A 22,017-nucleotide genomic window follows, 5' to 3' on the forward strand; every position below is an offset into this window, starting at 1 on the left:
AACTGTTAAATTTCACGGTGGGAAAGAAGCATAAAACTTAGCTACATTACCTAAATTTCAATATCCAAGGCTGGTTCTAAGTTCACTAAAATATATGCAGAGCAGTTTAATTTACCAAAAAACATGGGGACAATGGAAGTGGGGATCTAAGTGATTGCAGATCTCAGATTTCCCAGTCTGAGTGGCCCTTCTAACTGCCTCCCTGCATCCTCATCACCAGCTCTGACTGAGGAGACCCAGGTCCTGACCCTTGTGTGGGGACAAGAAACCCCAAGGAGCAAGGAGCAGAGGACCTTCTGGCTTAGGACCCACCCCGCTGTGGGGGGAGGGGCCCAGCCAAGGAAGAGTTCAGTCGCCTATTGTCTTTAACGTTTACATTTAGATTTGTTCCTGAGGTTCTCCGTTTTGTCTTCAAGTACTGGAATAAGGTGGTACCAAAGAAAACCTGTCACCTTGAGTGCAGGAAGTGAAACAGAAAGAGCCTCTGTCCTGTGCAAGAACATATTTCTAGACCCGTTGCATCCGCTCCCATCACACAGCTCTTACAGCCCACACAGGCAGAAGACAAAAATAAATTTAAGTATTATTGCCAATCTGCCAGGAGGAAATCTAGGCCAGCCCAACAGTTTGATAAAGTCAGTGATGATGAAGGGAAGTAATAGTATGCTAAATCCACATTAGCATCAAGAATAGTCCCGAATCAGTGCCCAACTGAAGGTTAGAGAGGCTTTTTTTCCTCTAGAAGATAGCATGTCCATCCCCAGCCACTGCCAGGGTTCTCCAACTCACACTGACAAAGAAACTGAATGTTTCCAGGGGACCCAGAAAGCAAATAAATCGCAGCAGTTTTCTCTCATTAAAAATACAAGACAGTCTTTTTGTGAGTCATTTTTCTACATTCCCTTTTGTGCTCTGAAAACACTAACAACAGATTTGAAAAAGCTTGAAGAGCTCACCTTGGCTCTATATTGCCACACCCTCGATCACTTCTGGGAAGCTTCAACCCTGAAATAATGAGATCTGTGGGGAAAAGGCAGGATCCATAGAATGCTAGGATGAACCCATTCAATAGGCAGAATTAAAAGGCAGAATTTGGAAAATTTCCCCTCACTTAGGAGATGGTCATGGAATGGAGCACGAATTACTCTGAGGTCAGCACATGCCATTGTCGCCTTGCATGCTTTATCTCCCAGTGGAAGCAGATATTTCTGTGCCCAGAACAGGGAGAGGTCCAGGGGAAGGTCAGAGCCAATAAAAACCCTTGAGCCTTCCTCCAGGGAGATCCCCACAGGGGAGCCCCAGTCTGAAGAGCCAAGGGCTGAGAGTAATGGAGCAGCCAGGGGCAGTCTGTGCTGCTGCATCCACGCCCGAGAGCAGTGATGGAGAACCTCTGACACGCGTGTCAGAGGTGACATGCAAACTCATTTTTTTTTATTTTACTTTGTTAAATGGCATTTAAATATATAAAATAAATATCAAAAATATAAGTCTTTGTTTTACTATGGTTGCAAATATCAAAAAATTTCTATATGTGACATGGCACCAGAGTTAAGTTAGGGTTTTTCAAAATGCTGACATGCCAAGCTCAAAAGGTTCGCCATCACTGCCCTAGAGTGTAGTATCTAGAAATCAAATCACGGAATGCATTTATATTACTTTAAAATAGATGTAAGAGAATATGTAGATTCTTTTCAAAAAGCAGGTTTTAAAGGAACCAGTTTAAGAATAGTATGCATAGTGAGTCCCAGAGTATTAATATTTTAGGCTCCCAGCTTCTCAAAATCTTTCCAATGATTCATTAATTCAAAAACACGTATGTAACAGCTACTGTGTGCCAGGCACCATGTCCTTCACTTTAGATACAGCAGTTAACTATGTACACTTGGTCCTTGTATTCGTGGCAGGTTCACATTAAATAATAATCACACAATGGCTATTGATTTTTGTTTTAATAGATGCCATAAAGGAAAATATTAATAACTGGGGAATTGATCTAGTCTGTTAGGGTCAGGGGGATGCTGGAGACCAGAACAGGCTTTCCCAGAGAAGAAATGTTTATGCTGAAGTTGAAAGGATGAATAGGAGCTGGCTGGATACTGATTGCGTAGCAGAGAAACAGGATATGTAAAGGCCTGACAGCATAGGAGTCTGTGCAAAGGCCCTGAGGCTCACCTGTCCAGGCACTGAAAGGTGCTGTGGCTTAGAGAGGGGTAAGTGAAAGGAGAGTGGACTGAGATGCAATGAACACAATATTTTACCATAAAAAGAACTGCCTGGTAGAAGATTCTCAGACCAACCTCCAAATTCTGTTCAACACTGTCAGGTAGCTGAACTATAAAAACTGTGACTTTACTTTCCAAACCAAAAATGGTACTGTAGCCAATAATGAGGGGGGATATTTGAAATCTGGGTTCTCATAGAAAAATACAGAAGAAAGGGAAACTATTTTTCTGAGTAAAAACTGACAGTCATTTTTCTACATTCCCGTTGTGCTCACATCCCTTTCTGCAGATCCGTAGGCCCAGCACCTACATGCTTCCCCTAGGTCGCCCGTGAAGCACTCATGGCGGGTCTACATTACATACCTGCTTTCCTTCCAGGAGGCACTCTGTCCCAACCTGTACATTATTCCAACCCACGTATGAGAGGTGGGCACTGGTGATCTCATTGACACTCATATGTGAGTGACAAACAGGCCAAGGTATTGGCATTTTAAAAGAGGCTGCTTAGCCCTTGCCGGTTTGGCTCAGTGGATAGAGCGTCAGCCTGCGGACTCAAGGGTCCCGGGTTCGATTCCGGTCAAGGGCATGTACCTTGGTTGCGGGCACATCCCCAGTAGGGTGTGTGCAGGAGGCAGCTGATCGATGTTCCTCTCTCATCGATGTTTCTAACTCTCCCTCTCCCTTTCTCTCTGTAAAAAATCAATAAAATATATTTTAAAAGAGGCTGCTTAAAAAAAAAAAAAAAGCCTTTAGAGTAGTTTTAGGTTCACCAAAAAAATTGAGCAGCGATTTCCCATGTAATCCCTCCTCTCATGCTCTGGGCCAAGATACTAATAGGGGACTATTAACATCTTGCATTAGTACAATATATTTGTTAGTTTGTGAACCAATATTGATACATTAACTAGAGTCAATAGTTTATATTAGGGTTCACTTTTTACATTGCACAGTTCTGTGGGTTTTGACAGATGTGTGAAGTCATGTATCTACCGTCCCAGTATCACACAGAACTTTCACTCTCATAAGAATCCGTGCTGTGCCCTCATCCTTCCCTCCTGCCCCGAGCCCCTGCACCCACTGATCTTCCTGACCATAGTTGTGCCTGCCCCAGAATGTCCTATAGGTGGAACCACAGAGGGCACTGCCTTTTCAGACTGACTTCTTTTACTTTCTTACTGTATTTAAAATTCCTCCGTGTCTTTCTTGGCTTGAGAGCTCATTTCTTTTCATAGCTGAAAAGTAGTCCATTGTCTGGGTGTGCCTCAATTTATTCACCTATCAAAAAGACATCTTGGTTGCTTGCAGTTTTTTGATAATTATGAGTAAAGCTGCTATAAACCTTTGTGTCAGGGTTTTGGGTGGATGCAAGTTTTCCGCTCCTTTGGGTAAACAGCAAGGAGCACCGTTCCCGGATTCTGTGGTAAGAGTGTGCTTAGCTTAGTAGGAAACTGCCTATCTCCCAGAGTGACCGCTCCCTTTTGCATCCTCCTCAGCAGTGATGAGAGTTCCTGTCACTCCACATCCTTGCGGGCCTTTGGTGTTATCAGGGTTCTGAATTGTAGCCTTTCTAACAGGTGTGTGGTGAAGAGGCTGCTGCTTAATCCATAGAAATCTCTCGTAAACCAGACAGAACAAAGAAAGCCAGCATAGGCTCTAGCTCAGAGCAGATGCTGATTAAATCTTTAGAAGATGAAAATTCAGGTATTTTAACCAAGTAAAGTACTAAATGCCAGGGGCTGGGGGAGGCCGCCCTGAAGGAAGGTAGCTTTGCTTGGGAGTCAGGGGCCCAGCGCCTCTGAAATGTCCCTCCACTTTGTAATGCCTTCTGTTCTTGTTCTCTCAACACTTTATGGTTCTGTTTTGTTTTGTTTGTTTTACTCTCTTCTCTCCACCTCCTTTACCCCTAGGACTCAGGCAAGCTCCAAACTTCTGTGTGGGAGCCTGAGGTGGTACAAAAGCACAAAGAATAGAGACCTTGGTGCTAGGGGTCTTTTGTAAGTGAAGAGTGCCTCTGTTGTCATTTCCCACATTCTCTGTTTTTATTTTAAAAAGAAAAGCAGCAATCCCATATTAGTCCCCTGGGAATTCTCAAGCAGCCATGAAATGAACAAATATTTCTGTTGACCCGAGTTCTCTTCTGATTTTCACTCCATAAGTAACATGGAAAAATAACTTCAGAAAACTCAAAAATTAATTTTGCTTTTCACAGAGTATTGATCATTTCTATAACTTAGCACAATGAAGCTGATGTTAAAAATGGGAGCATTGCTAATCTTTAAAAACTGTACACAGAAATACGTTATTTATAAAAAACAATGCTGTGGATCCAAATATTTACTTTTCTTTCCTTTAACATCCTTCAAAGATGGAGAGAAAGCAGATATTTCTGTGAACGTATATGAAGATATCAACATCATCACTGGTGCGCTGAAACTCTACTTCAGGGATTTACCGATTCCACTCATCACGTATGACGCCTACCCCAAGTTCATAGAGTCTGCCAGTAAGTACACCGGCATGTACCCCAATACCCTGACAGCCTGCCTCTCCGGCGTCATCCCTCCTCCCGGGGTTCTCTGCTGGGCATCTTGAATGTATTTCATTAAATACTTCTTCCTCGCCCTCTCCATGGTTATTTATATATATATATATATATATATATATATATATATATATATATATATACTCACAAGAATTTGAACTGTTCTCCAACAAGGGTGACTTACAATGTCTACCACCAGAAGCTTCTTGGTAACGGGCTAGCTAACCCTCATTCTCCAAAGGAAGGCTTCTGAAATTCGGACTGTACTTTGTAAAATAAAATAAAAATAACTGGAAAAATAAAACTAAAAAAAACAAGATCAACTACTTTGTTGTTAGATTCAGCAAGCACAAAAATTACCGTCAGATTTCTTTTTTTTTTTTAATATATTTTTTATTGATTAAGATATTATATATGTGTCCTTGTCCCCACGTTACCCTCTACCCCCCACCCCCGCTCATGCCCTCACCCCCCCGTTGTCCATGTCCATTGGTTAGGCCTATATGCTTGCATATAAGTCCTTTGGTTGATCTTTCCCCCTTACCCCCACCCTCCCCTACCTTCCCTCCAAGTCCCGACAGTCCAATCAATGCCTCTCCATCTCTGGATCAGTCCTTGTTCATCAGCTTATGTTGTTCATTATATTCCACAAATGAAGTGAGATCCTGTGGTATTTATCCGCTCTCAAGTTCCATCCATGCTGTGGTAAATGGTAAGAGTTCCTTTTTCTTCTTCCTCTTCTTAAAGAATACCTTTCAGCATTTCATATAATGCTGGTTTGGTGATGATGAACTCCTTTAGCTTTTTCTTATCCGTGAAGCTCTTTATCTGACCTTCTATTCTGAATGATAGCTTTGCTGGATAAAGTAATCTTGGTTGCAGGTTCTTGCTATTCATCACTTTGAATATTTCTTGCCACTCTCTTCTGGCCTGCATGGTTTCTGTTGAGAAATCAGCTGACAGTCGTATGGGTACTCCCTTGTAGGTAACTGACTGTCTTTCTCTTGCTGCTTTTAAGATTCTCTCTTTATCTTTTGCTCTTGGCATTTTAATTATGATGTGTCTTGGTGTGGTCCTCCTTGGATTCCTTTTGTTTGGGGTTCTCTGCGCTTCCTGGACTTGTAAGTCCATTTCTTTCACCAGGTAGGGGAAGTTTTCTGTCATTATTTCTTCAAAAAGGTTTTCAATATCTTGCCCTCTCTCTCCTTCTGGTACCCCTATAATTCTGATGTTGGTACGCTTGAAGTTGTCCCAGAGGTTCCTTACACTATCTTCATATTTTTGGAATCTCTTTTCTTTTTTCTTTTTCGGTTGGGTATTTTTTGTTTCTTTGTATTTCAAATCTTTGACTTGATTCTTTGGATCCTCTTGTCTGCTGTTGGATCTCTGTAAATTATTCTGTATTTCAGTCAGTGTATGCTTAATTTCTAGTTGGTCCTTTTTCATGTCCTCCATGGTCTCCCTATACTTATTGAGGGATTCATTAAATTTATCGGCGGTTTCCATAAAATTCTTGAAAAACCTTATAACCGTGGCCTTAAACTCTATATCCAATCGTTTGCTTTCCTCCATTTCTGCCATTTGTGACCTGTTTCTTTGTCTCCGCATTTTGGCAGCTTCCCTGTGTTGATAGAGTGGCCCTGTGCGCCAGGTGTCCTGTAGGGCCCAGTAGCTCAGCCTCCCCAGTTACCTGGGGTGGACACTCTTGGTGCACTCTTGGTGCCTTGGTTGTTGTAGAATCACTGGGAGGAATTGACCTCCAGGCCAATTGGCTGTGAGAATCAGCTGTGTCTAACGTGGGAGAACTTCTGTGCTGAAGACACCCTTCTGGGGCAAGACTTGCTTCAGTGGGGCTTTGGTGCTCACTGAGTCTGCTCCCTGCGTGTGTCCCTTATGGATCTGAGGAGTTGCAGTCTGGTACCCTCTGATCACTGGGTACAGTGGCTCCTGGATCTAAGGAGGTGCTAATTCAGCCTCTGCCTGAGGCCACACAGCAGGAGCCACGAAGAGGCTCAGCTGTGAAGCAATGCAAGCCGCTGCGGGGCCTTGGGCCTTCTCTTGGAAGTTCCGGGTCTGCCTGGCTGGGCTGCAGTTAGGTACATTCACATGCAAAAGCCTCTGCGGCAGCCTGGGTGGGGCGGGGTCTCAGGGAGTCAGAGGGCGGAGAAAGCAGCCATGGCCGATTCTCCGCCCGGAGTCGCGCGTCTCAGTGTTCCGGTAACGGCTGCAAGCACCTCTGAGGGAAAGCCGCCCTCAAGTTCGCTCGCTGCCGGACAGACCAGCTTCTCCCCGTATGAGACCTGGGTCCCCAGAGACTTCCCGGAACCGGAGTTCAGAGCCCTCGGGAGTTTGTGATTCAAAAAGACAGCCGCGTCCTCAGGCGCCACCCCCTTTCCTCGCGCGCACGCCGCCGTACCTCTGCACTTCACCTCCGCAGCGCCTCTGGCTCTCAGCGTGCTTTTCTTTCCTTCTAGTTGTGGAATTTACACTCAGCCAGCCTTCCTGTTGTTCTGGATGATGTTTGCTCAGTCCTTTGGGGTAATTTTCAATTGTTGTATGAGGCGATAATTTCCCGGTGTTTACCTATGCCGCCATCTTAGTTGCTCCTCCTACCGTCAGATTTCAATAAAAGTTTCTAAATCCTTACTCTCAATTCCCATGTTCACTCTGCGATGGACCATTTTTTAAATTCTAGTTAAGATGAAAATGAGGAAAAGCAAAGGCTCATTTGCCAAATTCTGTTTATAGTACAAAAAAATCATACCTATAATTCACGCTCCATTTTTTTGAAGGAAATTCTGAACAGATTTTAACTGTCGGCATTACCATGTTTTAAGAAAAGATAGGCTATTTCTGTCGTTTGCTTGTCTCTCTTCAAAGCCACATGTTGTCTTGATCTTTAAATAACATAACTTCCTTGGTAACACTGATTTGCTCTTTGACTTTGAGATTTCATGAAGCACAAACTTGACTTGTTTTAATTTTCAGTTTCCCCTTCAGAGCATTTGTTGAGAATTCCTGTGGTTTGTGGAGCCTTCATTTCTTGCGTGTCAGCTCAGCTCTTGAGTAGAGAACAGCCATGAGAATCGCCCTGATTGTTACAGATTTCCTGAGCCTGAAAGGCTCTAGAACTCTCCCTTCGGAATTTAACGCTTTTCATTTGGGGCTGGATTCATTGCTGAGGTTCTTGTTTGTGGGGCAGGCGTTGCTTCCCGTAAGGATTGGTCAGATTGGCATTGATGTGGAAAACACTGGACACACACTTCCCAGAGGGCTGCTCAGTCCGCCCACAGTTTGCTGTGATGCCCAGGACAACACTGGGGCTCAGCTAGATGGTGTTCCTGTCCTCGTGTTGCTTGGGACAAAACTACAACTTGGCTTCTGAGCCTGATCCAAGGCAACCAATTAGCAGAGAACAAAGCAGTGATGGAAACCCAGATTCCAACCGCTCCGCACTGCCTCATCTACTGGGAAGAAAAAGCCAAGCCTTGCTTACTGGATTTCAAGGCCTTGAGCCCTGCACTCCCAAATACCTCACCTTCTTTCCCCACACCCACCCGGTGGCTCAGGAAAATCTCCCCTCTTTATGCTTCCAAACCGTTTGTCATTGTTCTGGGACTTGTGTCTGAAACAGACCTGTCCAAAAGCAGCAAGCCCCCACTCATCCCTCAGAGAGCTCGCGAAAGCACAGCATAATAAACTCCCCTAAGTCGAGGTCAAAACACCTTAAAATTTCAACTATTTTCATGTGTGATTTCCATGACAACAGAAACCCTAGCATAGCACTCATATACAACATAAACGAGTATTGTGCATGTTCGATGTTGATATAATTGTTTGTGGAACATTGTGTCCTTGAGCCTGTCTTTTTTAGGAGTAGAATGTGTCTAGATCAGTGATGGCGAACCTGTTGAGCTCGGCGTGTCAGCATTTTGAAAAACCCTAACTTAACTCTGGTGCCGTGTCACATACAGAGATTTTCTGATATTTGCAACCATAGTAAAATAAAGATTTATATTTTTGATATTTATTTTATATATTTAAATGCCATTTAACAAAGAAAAATCAACCAAAAAAATGAGTTTGCATGTCACCTCTGACACGTGTGTCATAGGTTCTCCATCACTGGTCTAGATGCATAGATACAGCCGTTCTCCTATCTGTATAGGCAGATATGGAAAATAAGAAAAACTAAGATTTATAGAGCAGTACTAGGTGCCAGGCATCATGCTCAATACTTTACATCCATGATATTTTATTTTGTAATTGGTTTTAGAAATAGAAGAAGGGAGAGAAAGAGAGAAATGTTGATTTGTTGTTCCACTTATTTATGCATTCATTGGTTGACTCTTGTATGTGCCCTGACTGGGGAATCAAACCCTCAACCTTGGTGTATTTGGGACGACACTCTAACCCACCGAGATACCCAGCCAGGGCCCATGATATTATTTTATAAAGAAGGTGTTTTAGCATATAAGTAAACTATCCTAGTCCTGTCACTGGAGGAGGTGGTAACGGTGTTCAAACCCACCTCTCCTTAACATCAAAGCCCTAGCTCTCTATCTGCATGCTGCCTGGGGCGCCTGATAGAATAGGAGGCAGAGACTTGCACAGGGGAAGGCAGGCAGAGGACAGGAAGCCCTCTGAAAGAAGGACACGGGTTAGCTGACCTTTCCTGATGCAGGTGCTCTTGGACTTTTTTATCTCTAGCCCCTAAAAATCCTTGGTCCATATTCTTTAGGTCTCGGGTATCTCTGGCGTTTATTAGCCTCCCTTGCCAACAAAAAGTCATACTTCTTCCTGCAAAAGCTGTTTGAGCTCTGCTGTTGCAGCCTTCTTTGGAGAACTCCTGCTGGTTGAAAGCTGGAGGGGAGTGGCTGCAGGAAATGCTAAAGGCAGTAGAAGAGGCCAGGCATCCCATCGAAAGGCTTGAAGTTCCACACAGTCCCTGCATGCTCCCTTATGAACCACCTGGTCTCCCCAGCACTTTTTTGCTCAGTTCCTCTCCCCACCAATTAGGAAATCTCTGCAGTCCGGTAGGAAGGCCTAGAAGAGAGATGCTTCTCCCAGGGCTGCTCCTTAGCCCAGCTTCCACGCATGCTTCCTGACCGCTGGGCCAGAGCTGAGTCCTGGACCTGGAACACTTCCACTGGCCAAGGGGTCCGAGAGCGATGTTCCCAGATCCTAGAGAAGCTGCATGACTCAGGGTGTAACCTCGAGTGACTCAGAAAAACTCGGGAATGAAACCCAGGGTTCTTGTTCCCAAGCCACGTAAACGTCCGAAGAGGAGCCTGGGAGTTAGAGCCGGTGGAGCTCCGCCCTCCCCTCTGCCCAGATCCCCGCTTCTCGGCTACGTTCATTCTTCTTGTACTTGAGTTTCTCTCTAAAGAATGTAACCTTTAAAAAGAGCTTTTAACTAGGTCTTGGTCCAGGTTCAGAGTGCTTATTTCCTGCCCCACAGTGTTGTGTTTCCAGATCCTTCCAGACCTCCCTCAAATGCCGTCTCTCCCTCTCCGGTCCCTCCTCCTCGGCCAGCTTCCTTCCCTGTGTTCATGTCACGCTCGCTGGGGCGCCCTTCAGAGTGTCTCTCCCCCTGTCAGAGGTTGTGCTCATCCGTGTCCTCCCTTCCAGACCGCAGCCCCGTCCAGGCAGTTCCCTTGCTCATGTTCGTTTCCCCACAGCGCCTGTGTAGCTTCTCGCTGACATAGGAGATGCTCCATGAATATTTGTTCAATCAGTGAACATAATTTTGTAATTGAGAACCACAGAATCTTAGTTTTTAGATACTCTAAGGCAGTGATGGCGAACCTTTTGAGCTCGGCATGTCAGCATTTTGAAAAACGCTAACTTAACTCTGGTGCCGTGTCACATATAGAAATTTTTTTATGTTTGCAACCATAGTAAAACAAAGATGTATATTTTTTATATTTATTTTATATATTTAAATGCCATTTAACAAAGAAAAATCAACCAAAAAAATGAGTTCGCGTGTCAACTCTGACACGCGTGTCATAGGTTCGCCATCACTGCTAAGGAGTCATGTAACTAGACTTTCTTTTTTAAATACCCAGTAACCCCAGAATCATTTGTCCAGGCAGCCAGTCCACTGGTGACAGATTCCACAGTCTTAGAGCCCCCCACGGTGCCCAACAGAGATCTGCCCGCTTCTAGCTCCCTCCCCTCGGCAGTGGTCCTGGTATCACCCTCGTCCACGTGCAAGCCTTCCATATATTCAAAACAGGAATGGTGGTTACCACCTCTGAATGCATTTCATTGGTCTATCTCCCTCTTAAATTTCGCTGTGATCTTCTTAGAGCTAAAGGTTTGTGTTCTCTGAAAAACTGATTATGGGTAACACTCCTCAAAGTGGAAAAGAGAAGTGAATTCCAGGGCAAGTCTCTGTCAATTTGATATCGGTGTATTCAAGTGCATTTTGTCAGATGTTCCTAGGTTTATAGCTCCAATCTGGACCTCTCCCTGAGCAGCAGGTTAATCCGAGTCAGCATGTTCATCTGCCGGTCTAGCTCAGATGTCTTCATCTTCCCCACGAAGCCTCCTCCACCCAGATCTTTCCTATCTCAGATAATGGTGGTTCCACCCTCCCCGCTACCTCAGCTCCAAACTTGGCTCATTCTTGATTTTCTCTCATTCATCCCTCATCAGTAACTCCTATGGACTCGACCTTTAAAATAGTCCTAGAATCCAGCAATTTCTTATCACCTTCCCTGCTACCACCTGGTCTAAGCTAGTGTCACACCTCACCAGGATTTTTGCTATTATTACTGGAATGATCTTTCTGCTTTTACTCTTGCCCCTCCCATCATGTTTCCCATGCGGCAGCCAGAGGGAGATACTATGAAAAATGTATGTCATGTCATGACTTTCCCATTTCTCTCAGTAAATTCTGACCTTTCGAGTCATCCTCTCCTACCCTTTCTGCTCTCTCTACTGTGGCCACACTTGGCTCCTCGCTTTTCCTCAGACATTCCCAGCCTTGTCTCCCTCAGGATCTTTGCTTGACTGTTCCTCTGCCTGGAACCACCTTCCCCAGATCTATCTCTGTGTGCTTCGTCCCCCCACTGCCTCGGGCCATCCTGACCACACCATGTGTAATTACACACCCTCCCCCTCAACACACCCAATGTCTTTTCCATAGCACTTGCCTCATTCTAATACAGAATAAGCTAAAAGATACATATACTTATTGTTAGTCATCCTCCAATAGGGAAAGTGAGCTCTCCATGAACGTGGAATTTTTTTTGTTTCCATCCCACCAACACTGCCCTTAACTTCACGCCATCTCAAGATTCTCCCTACACAGACTAAGTGTGGAAGTTAAAAGAAAACTAAACTACTCCTTTTTCAATTTTCAGAATAGTGTAGTTTCCAATTACTTAGTTCTATAAAGGTTTTTATAGAAGTGGAATTTCTTTTCTTAATTTTAGAAATTAAATGATTGAATTTCAGTATCTGGAATTGCTATTATTAGTTGGCACTCTTTACAGGCTTCAAGGTTCAGAGACCATGCATTATTTATCCTGGTAAATGTCAAATAATACATTCTTCATCCCAAAGAAATGAACCAGAAGCTCTGGGGAAGCTTTGGGCAGAAATTGCAAAATGGCCAAAGTTTCTTTGAATTAAAAAGCTTCAGTCACTGTTTACATTCTGAAATTTATCAAATCTGCTCTGCAACACTAAGAGCCTTCGTGTCATTCTAGTTTTCCCCCGACTCCAGTACATTGCCTCTGAGTTGGTTTATTTTATTAAATCTGAAAGATGGGGATCCTTGGGTCCCGAATGTCATGTTCTGGTCAGAGGTGGCCTTCCAGCATTTCACAGCTGCTGTTCTGATTTGGATCCCTTTGCAATTGCCCTGAAACCAAACATTTAAAGGCCCCCCGTCTTCATGACGTTTGGGTAGAAGCAGGAAATGTGCTAGATTAGAGCACAGAATTCCAAAGATGTCTATTGTTTCTGATCACAGAAATAATTAATTTAATGCGATCTGTAACCTCAAAGGCATGTGCTGGTGTTTTGGCCAACACAGCAGAACTAAAATATGCACATGAAGATGTGCCCCTTCAAAGTTTACACCTTTTACACCTTTGAAAGGGTCCCATTTATTTGAGGGACCCTGTTGTCACTCAGAACATTTGGCATTGCTTTCCAAGTCTGCATGTGGCTTCTGAATGCCCTAAGTAGTAGAGCATCTTTGTGCTTTGAGGGTAGATTTGACTATTTAAGTTACACATAGTAACTTAAAACTAAATCTAATAAAAGAAGTAAATATTAGATCATATATTTCTTGGTTGAAAAAGAAAAAAGCAAAAATATCAAGTAATAAGACCTTAACAGGGGTTGCCAGGGACAAAGGGATGGCATGGCTTCTATACTGTTGCTTTCTGAAAGGGGACTTTCAAAATACTTTGAACAATGCAGCATTCCTTACATATGTTTGTAATGTTCTGAGATGATCTCACTTGGGTGTGTAAGTTTTTATTTGTATGCAGATATGTGTCAGAATTTTTCATAGTTACATCCTATATATCCAGTGGCCAGTTTCCATAGTTACCAGACTCAAGACTTCCAAGTGAAAAAACTGGGTGGTCTCCCCAAAAGTCCAAGTAAACGGTATTGCCACATTGAAACTAAGCCTTTGGAAATCTGAGGCTTGAACCTTAAAAATATTTTCCAAGGCTGTGGGCAAGGATCTGTGAGAAAGCATTTCTTACCCGTTTTAAAACATAGAATAGGATGAAATGAACCATTTATACCAGTTGTTTATTAAAGTTTTCCTCCTTTGTACTCATTCAACTCGCTCCTTTAGAAATTATGGATCCTGATGAGCAATTAGAAACCCTTCACGAGGCACTGAAACTGCTGCCGCCCGCTCACTGCGAGACCCTCCGGTACCTCATGGCGCATCTGAAGAGGCAAGTCCGACTGCAATGCTTAACTTGTGCTGCATCCAGATTTTAAGAATGAAGTGAAACGAAACATGAAAGAAAAGACAAATGATCCATTGAATGAATAAACACAAGCTATGTTGTCTTGTGTGAAATTGCACAAGTTAAGAAGGAAAGCGAAAAATATTCTGCACTACAGAGCTGAACACACACTTGATTCTAACAGGAATGTATTTGCAATTGCACTAGGTGTTGGCAAATACGTTAGAAATACTAGTATCCTGCCAAGGACATGCATCCATTTCTATGGAAAGGGAAAGGTTGTAGCTGTAGAGACACTAGCATTAGCATAATAACACAAGAGCAAAGCAACCCACAAGAAGGCTCATTCTTCTTTTTCTAAGACAGGCACTTCAGACTTGGTGCTGGGATTGTAGATTATTGGATGGATGTTGCCAGCACTAAATATTGCTGTAAATAAACAATGGAGTAAAGTAAGGGGTAAAGGAGGAATGGAAAATGAAATATTTTGTTACTCTGGTTTAATTTGTTATAGTGATTGATGATGATGGAGCTTTATTTCCTTGCTCAGTCACCGTCAATCTCTACCAGTTGAAGCAATGTTTTTAAAATTATATGACTAAGATTTGGTGGTTTTAGGGTTTCAAAATATAAGACCAATCAGCAACAAAAAAGATAGCAGAACTTGACATCTACGTTATATGCCTTTAGGCATGAGTTATCCAGAAATGAATACTTAATTCATGCTGCTTTTAATATTTACACGTTTCTCCTCTTTAAAAGCACCATGAGTTAAAACTTGGATGTCATTTGCTTACAACTTCACTTGTAAATTCAAGTTTGCTTCATATATGGATGCAGTTAAGTACTCCACACAGAAGAAATCTCTCTCAAATTGTAGTCTCTCTGCCTTCACTGTAGCCGTAAAAAATATAAACACTTACTCTCTCTGACAAGGTTGCTTACGCTGAGCCATCTCCTATTAATGTCACGACCACTCTCTCCCTAGACACTTGGAAACATCTATAGGAAACCAGATAGCCCAAGAGGAAGGAGTGAGGGAGGGAGGGCTGAGGAGCCATCAGGACGACCCAGTTCCTTCTCTGCTATTTCAGACACCCCTGCAGCTCAGGCTGCGGCCAGAGAATCCACAAATAGAACCGAACCCACACACATCTTGTTTTAGATTTTGTCCCAAAGCTCAGTGAAGAACCGCATGGCTTACACAAAGTCCTCCTCCTGTGCTTGTATTTTTCAGAGTGACCCTCCATGAAAAGGAGAACCTTATGAATGCAGAAAACCTGGGGATTGTTTTCGGCCCCACCCTTATGAGATCTCCGGAACTAGACGCCATGGCTGCACTGAACGATATCCGATATCAGAGACTGGTGGTAGAGCTGCTCATCAAAAATGAAGACATTTTATTTTAGATTTTTAGTTTGAGAGGAAAAAGAAGTGTTTTACAGATGAAGGAATGTTTTATAGTAATTTAATTGGCTCTCATAGCTGCATTATTCCTTGGTTAGAAGTTTGGGCATATAACCAGTTTAAAATGAAGGAACTTTCCATTGTTTTTGTAGCACCGCTCAGCTGTCCTTGTAAAACAGTGAACATACGCTTTCCAGTGCTAGTAACCCTGGGTGTTTATCATGTTAAGAGAAACTCAGGCTATTGCATGATTAGCCCCGTTTGGCAAGGGGACCCGTACAGAGGAGACAGCAGCCTGCCCCGCTCTCCGTCCTGGGTAGTCTGTGGTTGTAATTCAGCATGTTTCGCAGAGTGAACCTGTCATGACTTCGCTTGGGTTCTGTCATTGCTGTCTGACGCTTACACAAACACGCCCATCAATGGACAGAACAGCACCTCTGGCCGCTGCACTGCCATAGACTCTAACATACGCCTACTTTTCTCCAATGCTTTATTTCTGGGTTCTCTTCGTTCTTCTCTGGCCTAGTACTTGCTTTCCAGCGGAAAAGCAAAATGTTTTCAGATTTGTTACTTTAGTAAATGATCCATGCCAATAAAAAAATACAACGCAGAGCATTTTGTGTTAAATTATTGGGTTTTAGTTGTAATTTTGTGTTTTTATCTGGCATGCATTTATTAACTTATTAAATTTGGCTTTTAGAAATTAAAAATATCGATAGCTTGCTTTTTTCCCCCATGATTAGAAATATTTGGAAAAATGTGTTATGCCACTTGTGTAACACTGAGTAACCCCCCTCACCTCTTTTGTTTACCATTGAGAGTTTTATATTGAGTTCCCAAAATAATAATTTGAAACTGTTTAGAATTAGGACACCCATTCATTGGATTCATTTTTCTTCTTGCACACTGTGACAGAAATCAAGACTGTTTTCCCAACTCGAGCTGGGGGCACAGGCAGGAGTTCCTTCTAGAACCATGAGAAGAATAAAGGCTAACTAGAGAGAGTGGCTTTCTAAACACTTGCTTTGTTGGATGTGCTTGGTGTTGACACGCAGCTGAGCGGAGAGGCTGCCTGAGATGAGTCCCAGGCAGCAACCTGCCAGCAGGGGAAGGTGGGCAGAACCAGGGGCGGGCCTCACCCTCTCAGTGGCCGCCCGCCCGTGTGGCTCTGAGCAAATGACCCTCCAAGTCTCTCCCTGTCAGCCGAGCCAGTGCCCTTTCAGAACTACAGTTCTGTCCTGCCTTCAAAGTAAAAAAGCACAAAACATTTTTACCATTTCAATCCTTGACACTTTCAAGACTATCTCAAAGATCATGGGGACTGCAGAACTGTGGAGTTTTCCATATTTCTGCCCCTAGGCTACAGTAGGGGGTTAGTATTTTTAATGTTTATATTCAGAAAGCTGGTTATCCAGGAGATAGTCTGTCACAACTGCCTTCATTGCACAGGCAACACCAGATACACAGATGAATCAAGCACAGAGATTCGTTTTCTATAACTAATTTACTTTAAAATGGAGGCCACTGAAAGTCACTCTGCAGGAAGGCAGTGCTTGGAAACAGAGAAGTCTGACCATGTGACTCTGTCCCTGGGTTAGGTGAACCGAATGAATTTCTACACGCTCATGGCTGAAGTTCTTTTTGAACAAAGTCCTTTTAAAGGAGAAATTCAGTAAGGAAATTTGTCAAGAAATCTGCTTCATCAGAATGTAATCACCTTGTTCTTTTCCTAAAAGGAATAGCTGTGGTTGACTCTGGAGTAGGCACCTCTCAGAACTAGAGGTTTACCTGGAGCAGAAGCAGACATTAAGCACATTCAGATAACATCCTGAGTACTGTCCGGATAGGTGACTGTTTATCAGGTCTGTGAACAAGGACACTTGATATGTTTTTGTTTAACAGAAACTCCATCTTTAAATTTTTTATTCAATTTGTTGGGGTGATACTGGTTAATAAAGTTATGGAGGTGTCAGGTGCACGATTCTGTAACACATCATCTGCACATTGTATTGTGCGTTCACCTCCCTAAGTCTAGTTTCCTTCCGTCACCATTTATCCCCCCTTCGCTCTTCCACCTGCCCAGCCCCCTTTCCCTCTGGTGTGATTTAAACTGATGGATGTGTGTGGGTTCATCCCCTCGGGACCGGCAGATGCAAATCACAGCTCCGTCATCTGAGAGCTCTCCTGGACTATTGGGTGACAGTCCCTGAAATGAAGAAACAGTCCCTCGGGGAGGCTCTTCGTCTTTCATACGCATCTTCCTGTGACTAAGGGGAGATGTCTTAAAGCATGACCTTTTAATGAGGAGGCAGGGGTTTCATTTGTTTCCTCCGCAGTCAGCAGGAGGGACCACTGCACCTCCGTGATCGCCGCAGACTCACACGCTGTAGGTGCTCTGCCTGAGTGGAAAGTCTGTCTTCCCAGTGCTCTACCCATAGTTTTAAAGAAATCACTGAGAAAGCAAAGATCTTCCCTTCTTTACACTTTCTGTTAGTTTTTAATGCTAATTAGTTACACGGAGGAAGTCTCCTTCACTGAATTGAGATTGCAGATGTGTCTAAGTGGAAAACCATGTATGTATCCAAATGTTTGTGCTTACTTGATGAGCTCAAGTAGAAGGCCTCTGGATGAATTAGGTTCAGGGTTCCAACACTATTCATTTTAACAAAATATATTAGAATTTTCAGCCCCAAAGCTGATGAGTGTATTGGTAAGTCCATTTAAAGAGCAAAAAGACTTTTTTAAATACATGCTGGAAGCAGGATACCCCAAACTCTTCTCCCGGCTGTATATTTTTGTCCTCAGGAGGCTAAGTTCTTATGGAACTCTTCAAGCATCTTTAAAACTTGATTGGCTGTAACAGCGGCAAGGCATTCACATTTGCCTATTAGTGTTAAGTGAAAGGCAACCTTTTATGAGTAGGGGTAACAGTGATCCTTACATACATCACTGTCGCACATCACATTTCCACTGAACATCTGGGCAGTTCTGACCTGTGATTGGCATGCATTATGGTGGGAGGTAGGGAGGTCTAAGAGGAATGTAGCATCATCAGGGATCCGACCTCTTCCCTAATCTTTAGAGAACTAGTTCTCACTTGGATTCTCTCTCCAGATCAAGCCCAGACCTGCCTCCCTGGTACCTCTGCACTCCTCATGCCACACGCATTCCCTGCCCGTGCCCATGGGCCAGGCACTGTGCTAAGCCCGGAAACAAGACCAGCTCCAGTTCCCAAGGAACTTGCTGGCCCAATCGGGTCTAGTCAAACTTGAATGTTCTCTTTTTCTCCATTGAGCATTTTCTTTCCCATGGGCCTCACCCTAGACATCAATGGAAAGCTACAACAAAACAGCATAGGTGTACTTGCCCTTCTTTGGGGAAATGTGAGCTCACGGAGCCACATCTTACAGTTCCATGTGATACTTTATTTTTTTATTTTTTATTTTTTTATATATTTTATTGATTTTTTACAGAGAGGAAAGGAGAGAGATAGAGAGTTAGAAACATCGATGAGAGAGAAACATCAATCAGCTGCCTCCTGCACATCTCCCACTGGGGATGTGCCCACAACCCAGGTACATGCCCTTGACCGGAATCGAACCCGGGACCTTTCGGTCCGCAGGCCGACGCTCTATCCACTGAGCCAAACCGGTTTCGGCAACCATGTGATACTTTAATTGACTAGAAACATTTATTTGACCAATAAGAAAGGGAGATATAAAGTGAAAATGACTTAAATTATACCCCAGCTATGTGCCCAGTGTGAGCTTATTTGGAAGCATCGGAAGATCACTTGCTGCCTGCCCCTGAGGGTGTGTTATCTGAAATGGGACATCAGCGTGTGAAGGCCTGTGTCATCCTCAGCCGGGGTTCACTAGCCCCTCGTTTTCCTCCTTCGAATGAGGCTGGGCAACATTGCTATCAGCCCACGGAAGCCGGTGCACCAATCTCATGTGGGCCAGTCCCACGCACAGCTGGGAACAAGAAATTTCTGAACAAGAAACGGTCTCAACCTTACAGCTCAGAGTCTCCCCATTTATCTAAAACAGACGGACAATCTCTACATTTCTTAAATAATAATGATGGGGGAAACTGAAGTAGTTGTTTTCCCCTGATTTTGTATAGTTCAGGAATTAGATTATAACTAACCCACTAAAGACAAATTAGCAATTTTACTGAGGTTGAACCTATACGTTTATTATAGGTTCAAAAATTTGTTGGTTTCAGCACATTTTTCTTACTAAAGTCATTGGACCTCTCAGCTAATGCTTCAGTAATTTTTAAAGTAAAATGATTTCACTAATAATGCATATCACACAGATTGCTCACATCAATTGCTATTTCACAGATTGAAACCAAAAGTCGAGAGAGCCAAGTTAAAAATTATGATTCCTCACCATGTGTTGTAAAGAAAACCCTGATTTATGAGCTTTATTGTTCTCCACTGAAGAGATTATATTTTAATACAGTCTTTTAGTCATAACATATTTCACAATGGAAATGTTTCCCATTGCTTTTTCCATCAAGTAGCACAAAACAACACAGGAAGTGTAAGCCCCGTGTTGCTGACCTTGTGTTTGGAGCTCTGGTGAGCACATGGAAGTTTGGGGATTACTGTTGTTCAGATACAGCCATGATCACATTGTAGCAGGAAACACCAGCATGTGAAGCTAAGATATCTAGTGTTTGTTTTTGCTAGTTATGAAACATACTACTTAACTGCCCATGTCACTGTGGTAATGCAAAAAGCAGAGGAAGTGCTGTTGAGAGATTAAAATGTACACTGAAGGAAATTGGCCGAAAGGGCTTTCTAGACAGAAAATGATGTAAACCTGGGATGGTCGAAAACATAAAAACCTTTTGGTTTCCCCTGTATTGGACCAGTGAGTTTCCTCCGATGTGTGAAAGAGGAACCACCTAAAAACAGCTGGTACAAACTTGGGCACAAGCTGGGGCTGGTCCAGAAAAAAAAAATCAAGGCTGGCCTGATGTTGGGATGCTTCTCCATGTGAGTAGACATTTTCCTAAGATAGTTTTTAATTCTTACCAAAGAAAATTTAGAACAGGAGTAATTTGTTCAAGTATTTTAAAAATTATATCCCAACTATATGAGACAGGAGTTGACATGGGAATACAAAGGTTAAGTTTAATTACATCAATGTCACAAGATTCTAGGAACACAGTGACATCAAAAACATCAACTGTGGGCTGTGGGGAGTGGAGTAAACATGTAGATCTTCTAGAATATGTTCAAACTTCAGCTCTTATCTTAAAATGGACTGTTTCTGGTTGTTTTATGTAAGCCTCACAGTAACCACAAAGCAAAACCTGTAGTAGACACACCAACAATAAAGAGAAAAGAATCTAAGACAATCACGAAATCGCCAAGGAAGAGAGAGCAGGAGCAGAGGAACCACCTACAAAACAGCAGAAAACAACTAAAATGGCAACAAGTGCACACCTATCAATACTTACTTTAAATGCAGTGGACTAAATTCTCCAACCAAAAGACAGAGTGGCTGGGTGGACAAAGAAACAAGACCCATCTATATACTGCCTACAAGAGACTCAATTCAGATGTGAGGACACGGACTGAAAGTGAAGGGACAGAAAAAGGTATTCCATGGAAATGGAAACCAAAAGAAAACTGGGATAGCTACACTTATATCAGACAAAATGGACTTGAACACAAAGACTTTAATGAGAGACAAGGATGGGTACCGCATCATGATAAAGGGTCAATCCCATGAGAGGATATAACATTTGTAAATATTTATGCACCCAAAACAGGACCCCAAAATATATAAAGCAAATGTTAAGAGACCTAAAGGGAGAAATAATAAAATAATAGTATTGCACCTTAATACCCCACTTTCACAAAAGAATGGATCGTCCGGATGAAACATCAGTAAGGAAACATGGGCTCTAAACGATTAGACCAGGAGAACTTCAGACATAGAGAGGTACACCTCGTTTTATTGTGTTTCACTTTACTGGGCTTCACAGATGTTGCATTTTTTACAAACTGAAGGCAAGACCTTCCACCAGCAAAAAGCTCACACTCACTTTATTGTGGGTCTGGAACTGACCTGCAATATCTATGAGGTCCTCCTGTGTGTACAGGACATTCTACCGCATCAACAGAATGTGCCTTCTTCTCTAGCACACGGACATTCTCCAGGGTAAGTCATGTGAGGCCACAAAACAAGGCAATAAATTTAAGAAGAAGTCATGGCATCTTTCCTGACCACAATGGTATGAAACTAGAAATCAATTATAAAACAAAAACAAAAATTCACAAATCTGTGGAGATTAAGCAACATGCTACCAAACAACCAATGGGCCAAAGAACTTAAAAGGGAAATTAAAAAATCCTCTGCCTGGTTCGTGTGGCTCAGTTGATTGAGCATCGTCCCATGTACCAGGAGGTTGCCGGTTCAATTCCCCATCAGGGCACATACCTGCCTTTCAGGCTGGCTCCCCAGTAAGGGGCATGCAGGAGGCAGCCAATCAATATTTCTCACAGATGTTTCTATCTCTCCCACTCCCTTCCTCTCTCTGAAATCAATAAAAACATTTTTTTTAAACACCCTGAGACCAATAAAAATGAAAATACAATATACCAAAATGTATGGGATGCACCAGGTGTAGGAATGGAAGCAGTTGTGGGTCCACACCAGGAGATGGCATTAAAAGTAGTCAAAAACATAGGGGCTCCTGGCTCTCAGCCCATTGGTGGCCTGCTTCTCTGATTCCACCCTGCTGCAGCCCAGGGCACCGGTGCACCGGTTTTCAGACTTTAGCATCTTTCAGAATCACCTGGACAGCCCATCTCCAGTTTCTGCATTAGAAGCTCTGGGGCAGGGCCAAAAACTTGCATTTCTAACAAGCTCCC

At 43.1% G+C, this 22,017-nt stretch overlaps 1 protein-coding gene across 3 annotated transcripts in view; it reads left to right on the forward strand.

Moving 5' to 3' along the window:
- The window catches only part of CHN1 (chimerin 1), a 159,019-nt gene extending 143,287 nt beyond the window's left edge, over positions 1 to 15,732 (forward strand). For all 3 annotated transcript variants that reach the window (XM_036320021.1, XM_036320022.1, XM_036320023.1), the window contains 3 exons: positions 4,588 to 4,725; positions 13,595 to 13,700; positions 14,953 to 15,732. In XM_036320021.1, coding sequence (XP_036175914.1) covers positions 4,588 to 4,725; positions 13,595 to 13,700; positions 14,953 to 15,124 — 416 coding nt within the window. In that variant the 3' untranslated portion in view covers positions 15,125 to 15,732. The remainder of the gene's footprint in view (positions 1 to 4,587; positions 4,726 to 13,594; positions 13,701 to 14,952) is intronic.
- The last annotated feature ends 6,285 nt before the right edge of the window (positions 15,733 to 22,017 follow it).

The sequence above is a fragment of the Myotis myotis genome, unplaced genomic scaffold, assembly GCF_014108235.1.
Source record: "Myotis myotis isolate mMyoMyo1 unplaced genomic scaffold, mMyoMyo1.p scaffold_m19_p_8, whole genome shotgun sequence".
Lineage (NCBI taxonomy): Eukaryota > Metazoa > Chordata > Mammalia > Chiroptera > Vespertilionidae > Myotis > Myotis myotis.